We start from the raw sequence: 15,742 nt of genomic DNA on the forward strand, positions 1-15,742 counted from the left end.
CTGTCTGAAGGCATTGAGAGAAATGTGAGTTGGAAACATATTTGGAGGCATTATTAGCATTGTTGTTGTTTAGTCGCTAAGTTGTGTCCAACTCTTTTGTGACCCCATGGATTGTAGCCTGCCAGGCTCCTCTGTCCATGGGATTTCCCAGGCAAGATGACTAGAACGAGTTTCCATTTCCCTCTGCAGGGGATCTTCTTGACTCAGGGATCAAACCTGCATGTCCTGCACTGGCAGACAGATTCTTTACCACTGAGACACTAGGGAAGCCCAAATTTTGGAGACATGTTTGGGGAAGTTATTAGCATACAGATCAGTAGTTCTTAACTTCTTAGATATCAATCTTATGAACTTTATTACATATGCGCACACATATGTAAGGGAGTTTTTTTTAACCTTTTATAGTTCATTCAGGGATGATTCTTCCCCTAGGAAACATAGAGCTCATTGAAGTCATAGAAACAATATCCAGGGAGAATATGTAGAAGGAAATAAAAGGACTCAGGCTGGAAAGCTGAGTGACATCAGCATTTAAGGGATGGTTAGGAAGTTCAGATCAGTTCAGTTGCTCAGTCATGGTTAGGAAGACGGCTGTACAAAGGAACCAGAGAAGGAACTCCCAGAGACAGAGAAGAGTATGGAGCCATGGATCCCAAGAGACAGTTTTGAGACTGTAACAGCAGCAACCTGGTCTAAATGCTTGCAAAGAAAGCAAGTTAAGGGTATCCACAAGTACTCCAAACTCTGGTGAAATTAAAGAGGAAATGATGCTTAGGTATAAATTCACAGCGGACAGAGAACTTCATAGAGCCTCATCTTTTTTGTTAAATTGATTAACAGGCACAGAAGTATCAGATTCTCTGAGACACAAACTGGATTTGAAATCCCAAGGATATTAGCAACATCTGACATTGCTCTACGCCTCCTGCATACTCACTACGATCATGTCACACCCCTGAGCCCTGTTCTAACACCATCACAAGAAGACATTTCCATAATAACTGACTTCGTCAAAGAAGAAGTTAAGAGTGTGCAAACAGCAGTCAGCAAAGATCTCCAAGAAGAGAAAAAACAACAAGAAAATGAGTCTAACTCAGTTCATGCGGAAGAAACAAAAGCTGAGGGACAAGGTGATGTCAAAGAACAAATGGTAGGACACTTTAAATGTACATTTTTTTCTTCATGTAACGGGTGTTATTAGATTCTCTTGATGCATTCTCAAGATTGTTTCCTAAACAGCTAGAAACTGAAAGCCACTTTCTAACCAATGGCTCCGTGTTGAATGTGGATTTTTTCCCCTTGCCTTCTATATCATAGTCACTATTTATAGTTGAGCTTGTTGCTTCCACATCCTAAAGTTGAGCACATAAATTGCTCATTTTTATTTTAGGTTCATTCTGCAAAAGCTTTGAAGCAATTTAATTTGTGGGTATTTATTATATTTCAAATTCACTTAAGGGAACTTGTGATAAATACTTTCACAAACTGAAGGATTAGTTACTTCTGCAGGTTTTGGTTTTGTAAGAAAGAATTTAATGAAGTAAAAACTAATTTTTTAAAACCGTTGTACTTCTCTTTTAAAAACTGACATCTTTAGATATAATAATATGTTAAGTGCTATGTGCTCACTCACTCATTCTGTCTGACTCTCTGTGGCCCCATGGACTGTAGCTGGCCAGTCTTCTCTGCCGTGGATTTCCCAGGCAAGAATACTGGAATGGGTAGCTATTTCCTACCCAGAGGAACTTCCTGACCCACGGATAGAACCCGAGTCTCCTCTGTCTCCTGCATTGGCTGGTGGATTCCTTACCACTAGTGCCACTTGGAAAGCCCAATAATATGTTATAATAATCATATTTTGGTAATTGGTTTCTGCTCTCTTCATTCTGTTTCCAGGATTTTCAAGCCACTTACCTATTATGGTAAAATAAATTGTCTCTCTAGCATTTAATAGAACTTTCTCAGAACTGAGCAGCTTTCTGTTTGGCCATGGGCAATTTTATTTTAGGGAGGACCAGGTTTTCCTGTAAGTGCTTAAAATATTGTATTGGTTTATTGGTTTGTTTTCTTTAAACACAGGTAGGGTTAAGAGTTAAGTTGAATATGAATTAGAAATCAGAATAAGTATTATTAGGTATTCTAAGAACACATTTAATTGAAAAAATGCCATTTGATTACACCAGAATCAAAAATTGTAATGATTCTATGGCAATGTAAAAGATGGATATAAGACACAATGGTCAGTACAAAGAATGGTATTCAGAGTGTGATTACAATGATGAAAAATCAAAAAGGCATAAAAGGAAGAGAATCTGGAAACCTATATATAACTGATACTTCAGAGAGGTTGGAAATAAGTGATTTGTTCTTCTTTAAAAGTTGTCACTCTTAAAGAAATGTTTTTTGAGCAATCTGGTAGCTTTTAAAATTAAAGAAAAAAATTATTTTTCCTCTCAGCTTGGTAGCTTTACTAGATTTCAACAATATTTCCAGTTTTCTTCCCTTTCCTGGACATGTAGGAAGATTATACTCCTCTCCCCCTTAAAATTAGGGGTGATCATGACCATATAACTTGCTTTAGTTAAGAAGACATGAGTGGATGTAATGCACTGAGATCTAAGGGGGGAAAAATAAAGAATGAGTAAATGGGCCCTGAATGTCACATTATTTAAGTATGCAGTAAGAAACAAAATGGAGACCTGTACACTTAAAATAAGATTTTTGCAAGATTTGTGATTGGACATTCATGAAAACAACAAATAAAAAGGTATCAAATTTGTTTATATGAAAAGATGTGATCTAAAAATGTTTGGTCTTGATCTGATAAAAATTGAATTTTGAATAACTTCTGCTCCTCAAATTCCTTGATCATATTTTATAAAAAACTCATCAGCAGTTTACCCCACAATTGCATATTATTAAAGTTGTGAAATGATTTAGAAAAGATATAATTTGAAATATTACTTGAATTTAGATGGCTTTAGCAGTTCTTCCTATGCATGTATGTCTCAGTGGAAGCACCTTATAAAAGTGAGGAGTTATTATAGTTCTAGGTCTAAAACTACTTAAAATAGTTTCACATTAAAGATATCAGCACATGAATTCACTGTAATACCAAATAGTGTAGTTTTCTATTTTTCTCAAAATCTGTCATCTATTAGAGTAAGAAGTCATTTCCTTTACTCTCACTCACTGAGCTCCAAGTTACCAAACCAAGTTTTCCTCCATTAACAGGCCCTTTCCAATGTGTTTAACTAAATCTGTTTTTTTTTTTCTTCTGTTATTCTTTAATGTTTTATTGAAACTCTTTATGGCAAATAGATGGGGAAACAGTGGAAACAGTGGCTTAGTTTATTTTTATGGGCTCAAAAATCACTGCAGATGGTGCTTGCAGCCATGAAATTAAAAGACGCTTACTCCTTGGAAATAAAGTTATGACCAACCTAGACAGCATATTAAAAAGCAGAGACATTACTTTGTCACCAAAGGTCCATCTAGTCAAGGCTGTGGTTTTTCCAGTAGTCATGTATGGATGTGAGAGTTGGACTATAAAGAAAGCTGAGCACTGAAGAACTGATGCTTTTGAACTGTGGTGTTGGAGAAGACTCTTGAGAGTCCCTTGGACTGCAAGGAGATCCAGCCAGTCCATCCTAAAGGAGATCAGTCCTGGGTGTTCATTGGAAGGACTGATGTTGAAGCTGAAACTCCGATATTTTGGCCACCTGATGGGAAGAGCTGACTCATTGGAAAAGACCCTGATGCTGGGAAAGATTGAGAGCAGGAGGAAAAGGGGACGACAGAGGATAGGATGGTTTGATGGCATCACTGACTCAATGGACATGAGTTTGGGTAAACTCCAGGAGTTGGTGATGGACAGGGAGGCCTGGCATGCTGCGGTTCATGGGGTTGCAAAGAGTTGGACACGACTGAGCAACTGAACTGAACCTCTTCAATCTATAATGAGACTAAAGGTATAAAAATGACTAAAGGTATACCAATGCTGTGCTGTGCTGTGCTTAGTCAGTCATGTCCAATTCTTTGCGACCCCATGACAGTGGCCTGCCCAGGCCATGGAGATTCTCAAGGCAAGAATACTGGAGTGGGTTGCCATGACCTCCTCCAGGGGATGTACCAATGCTACTGTTGATAATACCACAGAAGTACACTAAGGAAAAGCATTCTACTCGATGGTAATGCATATTTTAAAGCATAGTGAATGAAGTTCTTCCCAAATAATTAGTCTAGGGAACCAAGAGTAATGATCAGACAATTAGTTTAACCTTATGAAACTTCACCACAGTCTGGAAGCACGACTGAGAATTGTGTGAGTGGTAGGTGGAAGAACCTGGCTGGCAGAACTTTGTAATCAGGCAGTTGAAAAAAGAGAAGATTGCCTAGAAGATGACACTAACATTACTTTAGTGAGCACCCCTGTTTTGGGCAACCAATCCTCTCATCACACCACACAGGCGTGTGTGTAGATACTCATGTTTATGTCCATGTGCTCTATCATTCTTCCAAATGCCCCACAGCATTATGTAAAGTTAATATGAACAGTGCTAAAGTATGTGTGATTTCCACAGAAGCAGAAAAATCCTATAGTCATGCTTAAGTGTACCAAGGCAGGGAAAAAGCCATCTCCTGTGCTGAAGGAAGATTTTGGAGGGGAGTTAAGGGGGGCAGCAGTAACCTGCATAGGGTGAAAAATCCTCCAGGTCAGAGCCATTTGCCCTGCTCAGCTGGCTAGGAAAGGAAAGAGAGCAGGTGGAAGCAATCATCAGCTGGGCCTCCACTTGCCACTAATTCTGAACAGAATACATTTGTTGAGCACTTTTTGTTAAGTGTAAGTTGCCTGCAAGGGGCAAAAATCACTGGATTTATAAAAAAAAATCAGCAGCTCAAAAGAAGGGGATAAAGATAACTTGATGGAATTTATAGGAGTGAGTAAAATAAGTGGTGGAAAGAAGTAGGAGATCCAATATCTATGTAAAATAACTTATAGAACTTGAGAAGGGAAAGGTTGAGTTTAATATAATAATTGTCTCAGAGACAGCTAGCTAAGATATGAAACAAAATATATTTCCTACCATACTTCCCTCTACAGACTAAAAAAAAAAACAAATCAAAGGTTTAAATGTAAAAATGAACTAATCAAAACTCATAAAATAATAAAAAGTATTTGAAGAGAATGTAGGGAAGTTATTTTATCATATTTACTAAAAAGAACTGTGGTGTTGGAGAAGACTCTTGAGAGTCCCTTGGACTGCAGGGAGATCAAACCAATCAATCCTAAAGGAAATAAGTCCTGAATATTCATTGAAAAGATTGATACTGAAGATGAAACTCTGATACTTTGGTCACCTGATATGAAGACGTGACTCATTTGAAAAGACCCTGATGCTGGGAAAGATTTAAGGCAGGAAGAAAAGGGGATGACAGAGGATGAGATGGTTGGATGGCATCATCGACTAAATGGAGATGAGTTTGAGCAAGCTCCAGGAGATAGTGAAGGACAGGGAAGCCTGGCATGCTGTAGTCTACGGGGTTGCAAAGAGTTGGACATGACTGAGCAACTGAACGAAAACAAAAAAGATCTTTTTTAAAAAAAATTATCATTATGTTTTTTTGGTTGTGCTGGGTCTTCATTGCTATACATAGGTTTCTCTACTTGCAATGAACAGGAACTATTCTTCGTTGTGGTGGGTGGGCTTCTCACTGCAGCGGCTTCTCTAGTTGTGGAACGTGGGCTCTAGGCCATGCTCAATAGTTGTGGCACACGGGCTTTGTTACTCAGCTACACGTGAAATCTTCCCAGACCAGGAATCGAACTGGTGTCCTCTGCATTGGTAGACGATTTTTCACCACTGGACCCCATGCAAGTCCTAAGATCTCCCTCCCTTATTAGTGCATCAAAACCAAAACCTTGCAAGGAAAGGAGATTATGGGTTCGAACATTTATGTCAAATAAACCTCACTATACTACCCAAAGAAACTAAAGACCTATATATAGAAAACTATAAAACACTGATGAAAGAAATCAAAGAGGACACTAATAGATGGAGAAATATACCATGTTCATGGGTCGGAAGAATCAATATAGTGAAAATGAGTATACTACCCAAAGCAATCTACAAATTCAATGCAATCCCTATCAAGCTACCAGCCATATTTTTCACAGAACTAGAACAAATAATTTCAAGATTTGTATGGAAATACAAAAAACCTCGAATTGCCAAAGCAATCTTGAGAAAGAAGAATGGAACTGGAGGAATCAACTTGCCTGACTTCAGGCTCTACTACAAAGCCACAGTCATCAAAACAGTATGGTACTGGCACAAAGACAGACATATAGATCAATGGAACAAAATAGAAAGCCCAGAGATAAATCCACACACATATGGACACCTTATCTTTGACAAAGGAGGCAAGAATATACAATGGAGTAAAGACAATCTCTTTAACAAGTGATGCTGGGAAAACTGGTCAACCACTTGTAAAAGAATGAAACTAGATCACTTTCTAACACCACACACAAAAATAAACTCAAAATGGATTAAAGATCTAAATGTAAGACCAGAAACTATAAAACTCCTAGAGGAGAACATAGGCAAAACACTCTCAGACATAAATCACAGCAGGATCCTCTATGATCCACCTCCCAGAATTCTGGAAATAAAAGCAAAAATAAACAAATGGGATCTAATTAAAATTAAAAGCTTCTGCACAACAAAGGAAACTATAAGCAAGGTGAAAAGACAGCCTTCTGAATGGGAGAAAATAATAGCAAATGAAGCAACTGACAAACAACTAATCTCAAAAATATACAAGCAACTTATGCAACTCAATTCCAGGAAACTAAACGACCTAATCAAAAAATGGGCCAAAGAACTAAATAGACATTTCTCCAAAGAAGACATACGGATGGCTAACAAACACATGAAAAGATGCTCAACATCACTCATTATCAGAGAAATGCAAATCAAAACCACAATGAGGTACCACTTCACACCAGTCAGAATGGCTGTGATCCAAAAATCTGCAAGCAATAAATGCTGGAGAGGGTGTGGAGAAAAGGGAACCCTCCTACACTGTTGGTGGGAATGCAAACTAGTACAGCCACTATGGAGAACAGTGTGGAGATTCCTTAAAAAATTGCAAATAGAACTACCTTATGACCCAGCAATCCCACTGCTGGGCATACACACCGAGGAAACCAGAATTGAAGGAGACACATGTACCCCAATGTTCATCGCAGCACTGTTTATAATAGCCAGGACATGGAAACAACCTAGATGTCCATCAGCAGATGAATGGATAAGAAAGCTTTGGTACATGTACACAATGGAGTATTACTCAGCCGTTAAAAAGAATTCATTTGAATCAGTTCTGATGAGATGGATGAAACTGGAGCCGATTATACAGAGTGAAGTAAGCCAGAAAGAAAAACACCAATACAGTATACTAACACATATATATGGAATTTAGAAAGATAGCAATGACGACCCTGTATGCAAGACAGGAAAAAAGACACAGCGGTGTATAACGGACTTTTGGACTCAGAGGGAGAAGGAGAGGGTGGGATGATTTGGGAGAATGGCATTCTATCATGTATACTATCATGTAAGAATTGAATCGCCAGTCTATGTCTGATGCAGGATACAGCATGCTTGGGGCTGGTGCATGGGGATGACCCACAGAGATGTTATGGGGAGGGAGGTGGGAGGGGGTTTCATGTTTGGGAACACATGTAAGAATTAAAGATTTTAAAATTAAATTTAAAAAAATTAATTAAAAAAAAAACCTCACTATAAACAATGCTGAAAGACAATGGACTGGGAAAAATATTTAAACATATCAAACAAATGGTTAGTATCCTAATATAAAGAACTTGTACAAATTGGTAAGACAAGTTCCTAATATAAATTAGGCAAAAGACTTGAGCAGATCAATAAGAGAAATGCAACTGGTCAATAAAGATATGAAAAGATAACCAAATAAGTAAACAAATTAGAACTGACATTATATCACTTCATATCAAACTGAGTGTGAGAGGTTGTAGTCATTTTCATGTACTGTTATTAAAAGTGAAAATTTGTACAATCTTCAGGGAAATTTGGTACTATGTAAATGTACCTTTTAGTGATTTATTATTATGAAATCATAAGACAACTAAATAAAAATGTTACAGTGTGCACTGGCTTTTTTATATTAGAAATTAGAGTCCACAGATTAATTATAAAATATTCAGTCAAGTATAGCCATTCAAAATGATACAGATTTTATATACTTTAATTTTTAAAACTCTTGAGATGTGCTTGACGTATGGCATTATATTAGTTTCAGGTATACAGCACAAAGACTTGATATTTCTATGTACTGTGAATAATCTCCACAAGTCTAGTTAGCATTCATCTCCATACATAGCTATAATTCTTTCCTTGTGCTGAGAACTTTTAAGATCTCTCTACAAACTTTCAAATATATGATACAGTATTATTAACTATAGTCACCATGTTGTATATTTCAAGCCAAGAATTTATTTCTCTGTAACTGGAGGTTCATACCTTTGGCCACCTTCACCCATGTGTCCACCTCCACCCTCAACCTCTGGCAACCACCAATCTGTTCTCTGTATTTAAATTCTTTATTTATATTCCACAAAAAAGTGAGATCATATGGTATTTGTCTTTCTCTGACTGATTTCACTTAACATAAGGCCCTCAAGTCCCCCTTGTTTTCTCCAGTGGCAAGGTTTCCTCATTTTTTATGGCTGAATATTAAGATCAGGAAGCAACAGTCAGAACTGGACATGGAACAAAAGACTGGTTCCAAATAGGAAAAGGAGTATGTCAAGGCTGTATATTGTCACCCTGCTTATTTAACTTCTATGCAGAGTACATCATGAGAAATGCTGGGCTGGAGGCAGCACAAGCTGGAATCAAGATTGCCGGGAGAAATATCAATCACCTCAGATATGCAGATGACACCACCCTTATGGCAGAAAGTGAAGAGGAACTCAAAAGCCTCTTGATGAAAGTGAAAGTGGAGAGTGAAAAAGTTGGCTTAAACCTCAACATTCAGAAAACGAAGATCATGGCATCTGGTCCCATCACTTCATGGCAAATAGATGGGGAAACAGTGGAAACAGTGTCAGGCTTTATTTTGGGGGGCTCCAAAATCACTGCAGATGGTGACTGCAGCCATGAAATTAAAAGACGCTTACTCCTTGGAAGAAAAGTTATGACCAACCTAGACAGCATATTTAAAAGCAGAGACATGACTTTTCCAACAAAGGTCCGTGTAGTCAAGGCTATGGTTTTTCCAGTAGTCATGTATGGATGTGAGAGTTGGACTGTGAAGAAGAAAGCTGAGCACCGAAGAATTGATGCTTTTGAACTATGGTGTTGGAGAAGACTCTTGAGAGTCCCTTGGACTGCAAGGAGATCCAACCAGTCCATTCTGAAGGAGATCAGCCCTGGGATTTCTTTGGAAGGAATGATGCTAAAGCTGAAACTCCAGTACTTTGGCCACCTCATGTGAAGAGTTGACTCATTGGAAAAGACTCTGATGCTGGGAGGGTTTGGGGGCAGGAGGAGAAGGGGACGACAGAGGATGAGATGGCTGGATGGCATCACTGACTCGATGGACGTGAGTCTGAGTGAACTCCAGGAGTTGGTGATGGACAGGGAGGCCTGGGGTGCTGCAATTCATGGGGTCGCAAAGAGTTGGACACGACTGAGCGACTGAACTGAACCGAACTGAACTGATTATTCTATTGTCGCTATGTATCACATTTTCTTTATCCATTCATCCACTGATGAACTGTTACATGGCTTCTGTGTCTTGGCTGTTGTGAATAGTGCTTCGATGTACATAGAGGTGCATACCTCTTTTTGAGTTAATACTTTTGTTTTCTTCAGATAAATGCCCTGAAATAGAATTGCCGGATCTTATGGTAGTTACTTGCTACCATATGATCCAGCAGAAACTATTAATTTATTTAATTGGAGGGGCAACCCTGGCCCTAATAAGTATTATTCCTAACACAGCCTTCATTGCATTTGTTATTCTCTTTCTACTCACTATCCTTGAATTTGCAGTAGCTGTTTTGGCTTCCCCGATGCCTCAGCAGGTAAAGAATCCACCTGCAATGCGGGAGACACAGGTGATGAGGGTTCGATCCCTGGGTCGAGAAGATCCCTGGAGGGGGAAAAAACAGCTTACTCTGGTATTCTTGCCCAAAAAACCCCATGGACAGAAGATCCTGGTGGGCCACATTCTGGAAGGTCACAAAGAGTCAAACGTGCCTGAGCACACACAGCACAGCACAATTATTCAAGCTTATGTCAGCCCCCTGCTTATAAGCCTCTGCTTACACAATGACACATGGTAACCCATCAAACCTATGCATTCCAAATGATAAACCCCAGCCCCTAGCCTTTTGCAAGAGTTCTCTTAGCCCCTCTTGAACTGTCTGGTCTAGTCATACACTTCTGTTTAGACTCAACATTCTTTTTATACTTGGACTTATTAACCAACATTTTAGCAATGTATTAGTGACAAAGAGACATCATCCAGAAAAGCTCTCTTGTATTTATCGCTAACTTCCCCAACTAAACACATGGAAAAATCAAGTCCTTGCAAATGCAGATTTGACATTATAGGATACGCATGCCTACAGCTTTTCCTTCAAATTTTTCATAGCGACCATTATGTTTCTTCTCTGTATGACCTAGAAATTCTGCCCCTCCCCTGAGCATCCCAAACAAATAATCTAATAGCAATACTCATAGGACTAATCCTAATTTCACCACTAGCAGTAAATTTAGCCTACAGGTGGACTTAAAAGGGGTTAGAGTGGACCAAATACGATAATTAGTTTAAATTAAAGCAAGTTTTTATTTTTTCACTCATTAAATTATGATTAAATTCATAATTATCAAGTTCCTGTAGTCTACATAAATATTACTCTAGTATTTACAGTTTCCTCTGGGGGCTGCCCTGATGGCTCAGACGGTAAAAAATCTGCCTGCCAAGCAGGAGACATGGATTTGATCCCTGGGTCAGGAAGATACCCTGGAGAAAGGAATGGCAACCAACTCCAGTATTCTTGCCTGGGAAATACTATGGACAGAGGAGCCTGGTGGGCTACAGGCAGGTAGCAAAGAGTAGGACATGACTGAAGCAACTAACGCTAGGGGGTCTTAATATACCACTCCTGTGTAATATCCTCCCTACTATTTCTGGAGGGAATAATGTCATTATTTATTATGGCAACTCTAATAATTCTGAACACCCGTTTAACTCTAGCTAGCACAATACCCATCATCTTATCAGTTTTTACAGACTGCAAAGCTGTACTAGGATTATCCCTGCTAGTAATGGTATCAAACACCTATTACATTGACTACATACAAAATCTCAACCTCCAATTTAAAAATTCATTATTATACCTATTAATACCACTAATATGAAGAAATAATATAATTTGAATTAATACTACCACTTTCTGTTTACTAGTTTTATTAGCTTAGTCCTTCTTAACCAATTTAATGACAACAGCCTTAACTTTTTATTAATCTTCTCTGGCTCTCTAGCAGCACCTTTACTAACTCTAACAACGTAACTCTTACCACTCATACCCATAGCCAGGCAATTCCACCTATCCAAAGAATTACTAGCTCAAAGCACTACCCCTATATATCACTACATTATTTATGTTACAGATATTTCTAATTAGCACTTTCACTGGTATGGAGTTGATTCTTTTCTATTTTATTTTCTATTTTCTATTGATTCCATTCCATTCTTATTCAAAACAACACTAGTTCCAACATTAATTACTATTTCTATCCTGGTGGTTCAGATGGCAAAGAAACCTCCTGCAATGCGAGATCTGGGTTCAGTCCTTGGGTTGGGAAGATCCCCTAAAGAAAGGCATGGCAACCCACTCCAGTATTCTTGTCTGGAGAATCCCCATGATCAGAGGAGCCTGGCGGGCTGCAGTCCATGGGGTCACAAAGAGTCAGACATGACTGAGCTACTAAGCACACTGAGGAAACCAAATAAAACAACTCAATGCAGGAATTTACTTTTTTAAAACACCTTAGTAGGATCTCTTCTACTTCTAGTGTATATCCAAAATATTATAGGTTCACTAAACTTTTTAATAATGCAATACTGAGCCCAAACAATATCTAACTCTTGATCCAATATTTTCATCTGATCAGCATGCATAATAGCTTTTACAGTAAAAATGCCACTCTACAGATTACAGCTTGTGACTGCCAAAGGGGCTTGTAGAATTCTCATTGATGGATTTGTAGTTCTTATAGTTGTACTGCTCAAACTGGCTGGCTAGGGTATACTACGAAGCACAACAATCCTAAACACCTTAAACTATATACAGTGGATCCATTCCTTCTATTATCCTTATGAGGAATAAATATAACCAGCTCAATCTGTTTGCACCAAACAGACTTAAAAAAATCACTCATCAGATACTGCTCCATTAACTATATGGTGCTTGTCATTGTAGCTCTGCTCTTTCAAACACCTTAACGTTTTGTAGGGCCTTCCCTGATGGCTCAGACGGTGAAGAATCTGCTTGCAGTGCAGGAGACCTGGGTTTGATTGCTGGGCTGGAAAGATTCCCTGGAGAAGCAAATGGCAACTCACTCCAGTACTCTTGCCTGGGAAATCCCATGGACAGAGGAGCCTGGCAGGTTACAGTCTGTGTGATTCTAAGAGTCAAACACAAGTTGGTGACTAAGGCACACAATCATCACCACCCTAAAAACTGTGCATGGCCTCACATCATTTACACTATTTTGCTTAGCAAAGTATTTGACATCTTTTCATGTGCTTGTGGACCATTTGTATATCTCATCTGGAGAAGGGTCTATGCAGGCCCTTTGTCCATTTAAAAAATTAGTTTCTTTGTCTTTTTGTTGATGAGTTGTAAAAGTTCTTGACGTATTCTGAATAACAGACTCTTATCAAATGTGTAATGTGCAAATATTTTCTTCCGTTCTGTGGGCTGTCTTTCTACTTTCTGGATAATGTCTTTTGAGGCATAAAAGTTTTTAATTTTGAGGAAATCTAATTTATCTATTTTTTCTTTCATTTGTTTGTGCCCTGTTGTGAAATCACAGAAACCATTGCTAAATCCAAGGTCATGAAGATTTATCACCATTTTTTCTTCTTGAATTTATACAGTCATTCCATGGAGGAATGGTTCCAGGACTGCTCTGTGGATACCAAAATTTGCAGATGGTCAAGTTCCTTATATAAATTAGCTTAATATTTGCATATATCTTACACCCAGAATCCCTTATACTTTAAATCATCTCTTGATTACTTCCAATACCTAATACAATATAAATGCTATGTAAATAGTTGTCAGCAAGGCAAATTCAAGTTTTTCATTTTGGAGCCTTCTTGAATTATTTTTTGGAATATTTTTGATCCACAGTGAGTTGAATTTGTGGATGCAGAACCCACAGATATGGAGAACTGACTAAGCTTTTTATCTATTTTGAGTTAATTTTTGTATGTGGTATGAGAGTTCAGTTTCATCCCTGTGTGCATAGTCAGTCAGTTGCCTAGCACCATCTATTGATAAAATCATTCATTCCCCAATTTATTATTTTCCACCCTTATCAAAAATCAGTGACTATATATGGATGTGTCGACTGGACAACAACAAAATATTTTTTTAGCTCTCCATTCAATTCCATTGATCTATATCTATATGCAAATATCACAATATTTTATTTACTGTTGCTTTGTACTAAGATGTGAAATTGGGAAGAGTGAGCCTCCAACTTTGACTCCCAAGATTGTTTTTGCTCTTTGGAGTCCCTTGAAATTTCATATGAATGTTAGGATAAACTTGTGTTTTTCTCCCCAAAAGCCTTTGGGAATTTTAATAGGAATCACATTGAATCTGTAGATCGTATTATGTAACATTACCATCTTAACAATATTAAGTCTTTCCATCACTGCGGGATGTCTTCACATCATTTAGGTTTTTTTTTCATTTCTTTCAGACATGATTTGTGATTTTCAGTGTAGGAGTCTTGCACCTTGATTGATTCAGTCTTTTCCCAAGTATTTTACTGGTGTTGACATTATTTAAAGTGGAATTGTCTTAAATTCCTTTTGAGAATATTTATTGCTAGTATATACAAATAGTTTTTTGTGTATTGATATTTTGTCTTGTAACTTTTCTGAATTAGTTGACTAGCTCAAGTAATTTTTTGTTGATTCTTTGGGAAGTTATATATATAAGATACTGTCATTGTCTGTGAATAGATATGGCTTTACCTCTCCTTTCATATGTGGACGCCTTTTATGTCTGTCTTCATTGCCCTGGTTAGAACTTTCAGTACAATATTGTAACAAGGGATAAAGTCAGCATCTTAATCTTGTACTGAATTCAGAGGTAAACCTTTCTGTCCTCAGCATTGAGCATGATGTTTGCTATGTGTTTTTTTCTAATGTTTTGTATCATATTGAAGGAATCTCCTTTTCCTCCTTCTTTTTGTTAGTGCTTATATGATGAAATAACACTAGTATTTGTTTAAAGCTTTTTCTGCATCAAGTTATATGATCATGCAATAATTGTCTTGTATTACATTGCTTGGATTTCATTTAATAATTTATTACATTGCTTGGCTGAATATACTAACAACCTGGAGTTTCTGGTATTGAGACACTTGCTTATGATGCACAATCTTTTCAAGATGCTGTTGGTTTATATTGCTATTATTTTGTGAAGGATTCTTATATCTTTGTTTAGAAGGAATGTTAATATATAGTTTTCTTTCTGTGATGTCTTTGTATGATTTGATTAGATTGGAGTTGGTGATTTAGAGGACTAAGATTAGGGCTGAAGAGTGGTATGGGAACTGACCTAGGGCTAGGTTAAGGTTAGAGTTTATGATTATGGTACATGATTTATCATTTTTGGTTTATATTTTAATTGTGGTTATAGTTAATTATTATGGTTGATGGCTTATGGTTATGGTTTCTGGTTATAATATATTGTTTCTGGTTATAAACTATGGTTTATGGCTCTGATTTCAGTTTCTTGTTATAATATATGTACTATGGTTTTTGTTTCAATTTCTGGTTATGATTAGGTTTATGTTTATGGTTTATAACTATAGGTATATGATTATATGATATATGATTTTATGGCTTTTGGTTAAGGTTAAGTTAGGTTTTATTGTATAGGTAAGGGTACAGGTATGAGCTAGGGTTTAGGAGATAGGGTTAGGAGGGAGGTTTAGGGTTTTTCTTTGTAAATCTACCTAAAGCTTTGTCAATTTTGTTTATCTTTGCAAAAAAAAGGGACCTTAGTTTTATTGATCTTTTCATTGTCCTTTTAGTCTCTTTCATTTATTTCTGCTCCTATCTTTGTTATTTCTTTCTATTAATTTTGGGCTTCTTTTTTTCTTTCTAATTTCTTGAGGTTTAATGTTAGTTGTTTATCCTGAGATCTTTTTTGTTTCTTGATGTAGGCATTTAGTGCTGTGAAATTCTGTCTTACAACTGCTTTCACCTTATCCCGTAAGTTTTGGTGTATTCTATTTCCATTTTCATTTGTCTCAAGATATTTTTTTAATTTCTTCTTTGACTCATTGGTTGTTCAGTAGCATGTTGTTTAATCTACACATATTTGTGAATTTTCTAGTTTTTTTCTTGTAATTGATTTCTAGTTTCCTACCATTGTCGT

The 15,742-nt window shown here is 37.4% G+C and overlaps 1 protein-coding gene across 2 annotated transcripts in view; it reads left to right on the forward strand.

Annotated features, from left to right (window-relative positions):
* Window positions 1–15,742, forward strand: part of DNAI7 (dynein axonemal intermediate chain 7) — a 69,749-nt gene that overhangs the window by 19,746 nt on the left and 34,261 nt on the right. For both annotated transcript variants that reach the window (XM_068970944.1, XM_068970946.1), the window contains exon 6: window positions 841–1,150. In XM_068970944.1, the coding sequence (XP_068827045.1) occupies window positions 841–1,150 (310 nt within the window). The remainder of the gene's footprint in view (window positions 1–840; window positions 1,151–15,742) is intronic.

Source organism: Capricornis sumatraensis, chromosome 4, assembly GCF_032405125.1.
Source record: "Capricornis sumatraensis isolate serow.1 chromosome 4, serow.2, whole genome shotgun sequence".
Classification (NCBI taxonomy): domain Eukaryota; kingdom Metazoa; phylum Chordata; class Mammalia; order Artiodactyla; family Bovidae; genus Capricornis; species Capricornis sumatraensis.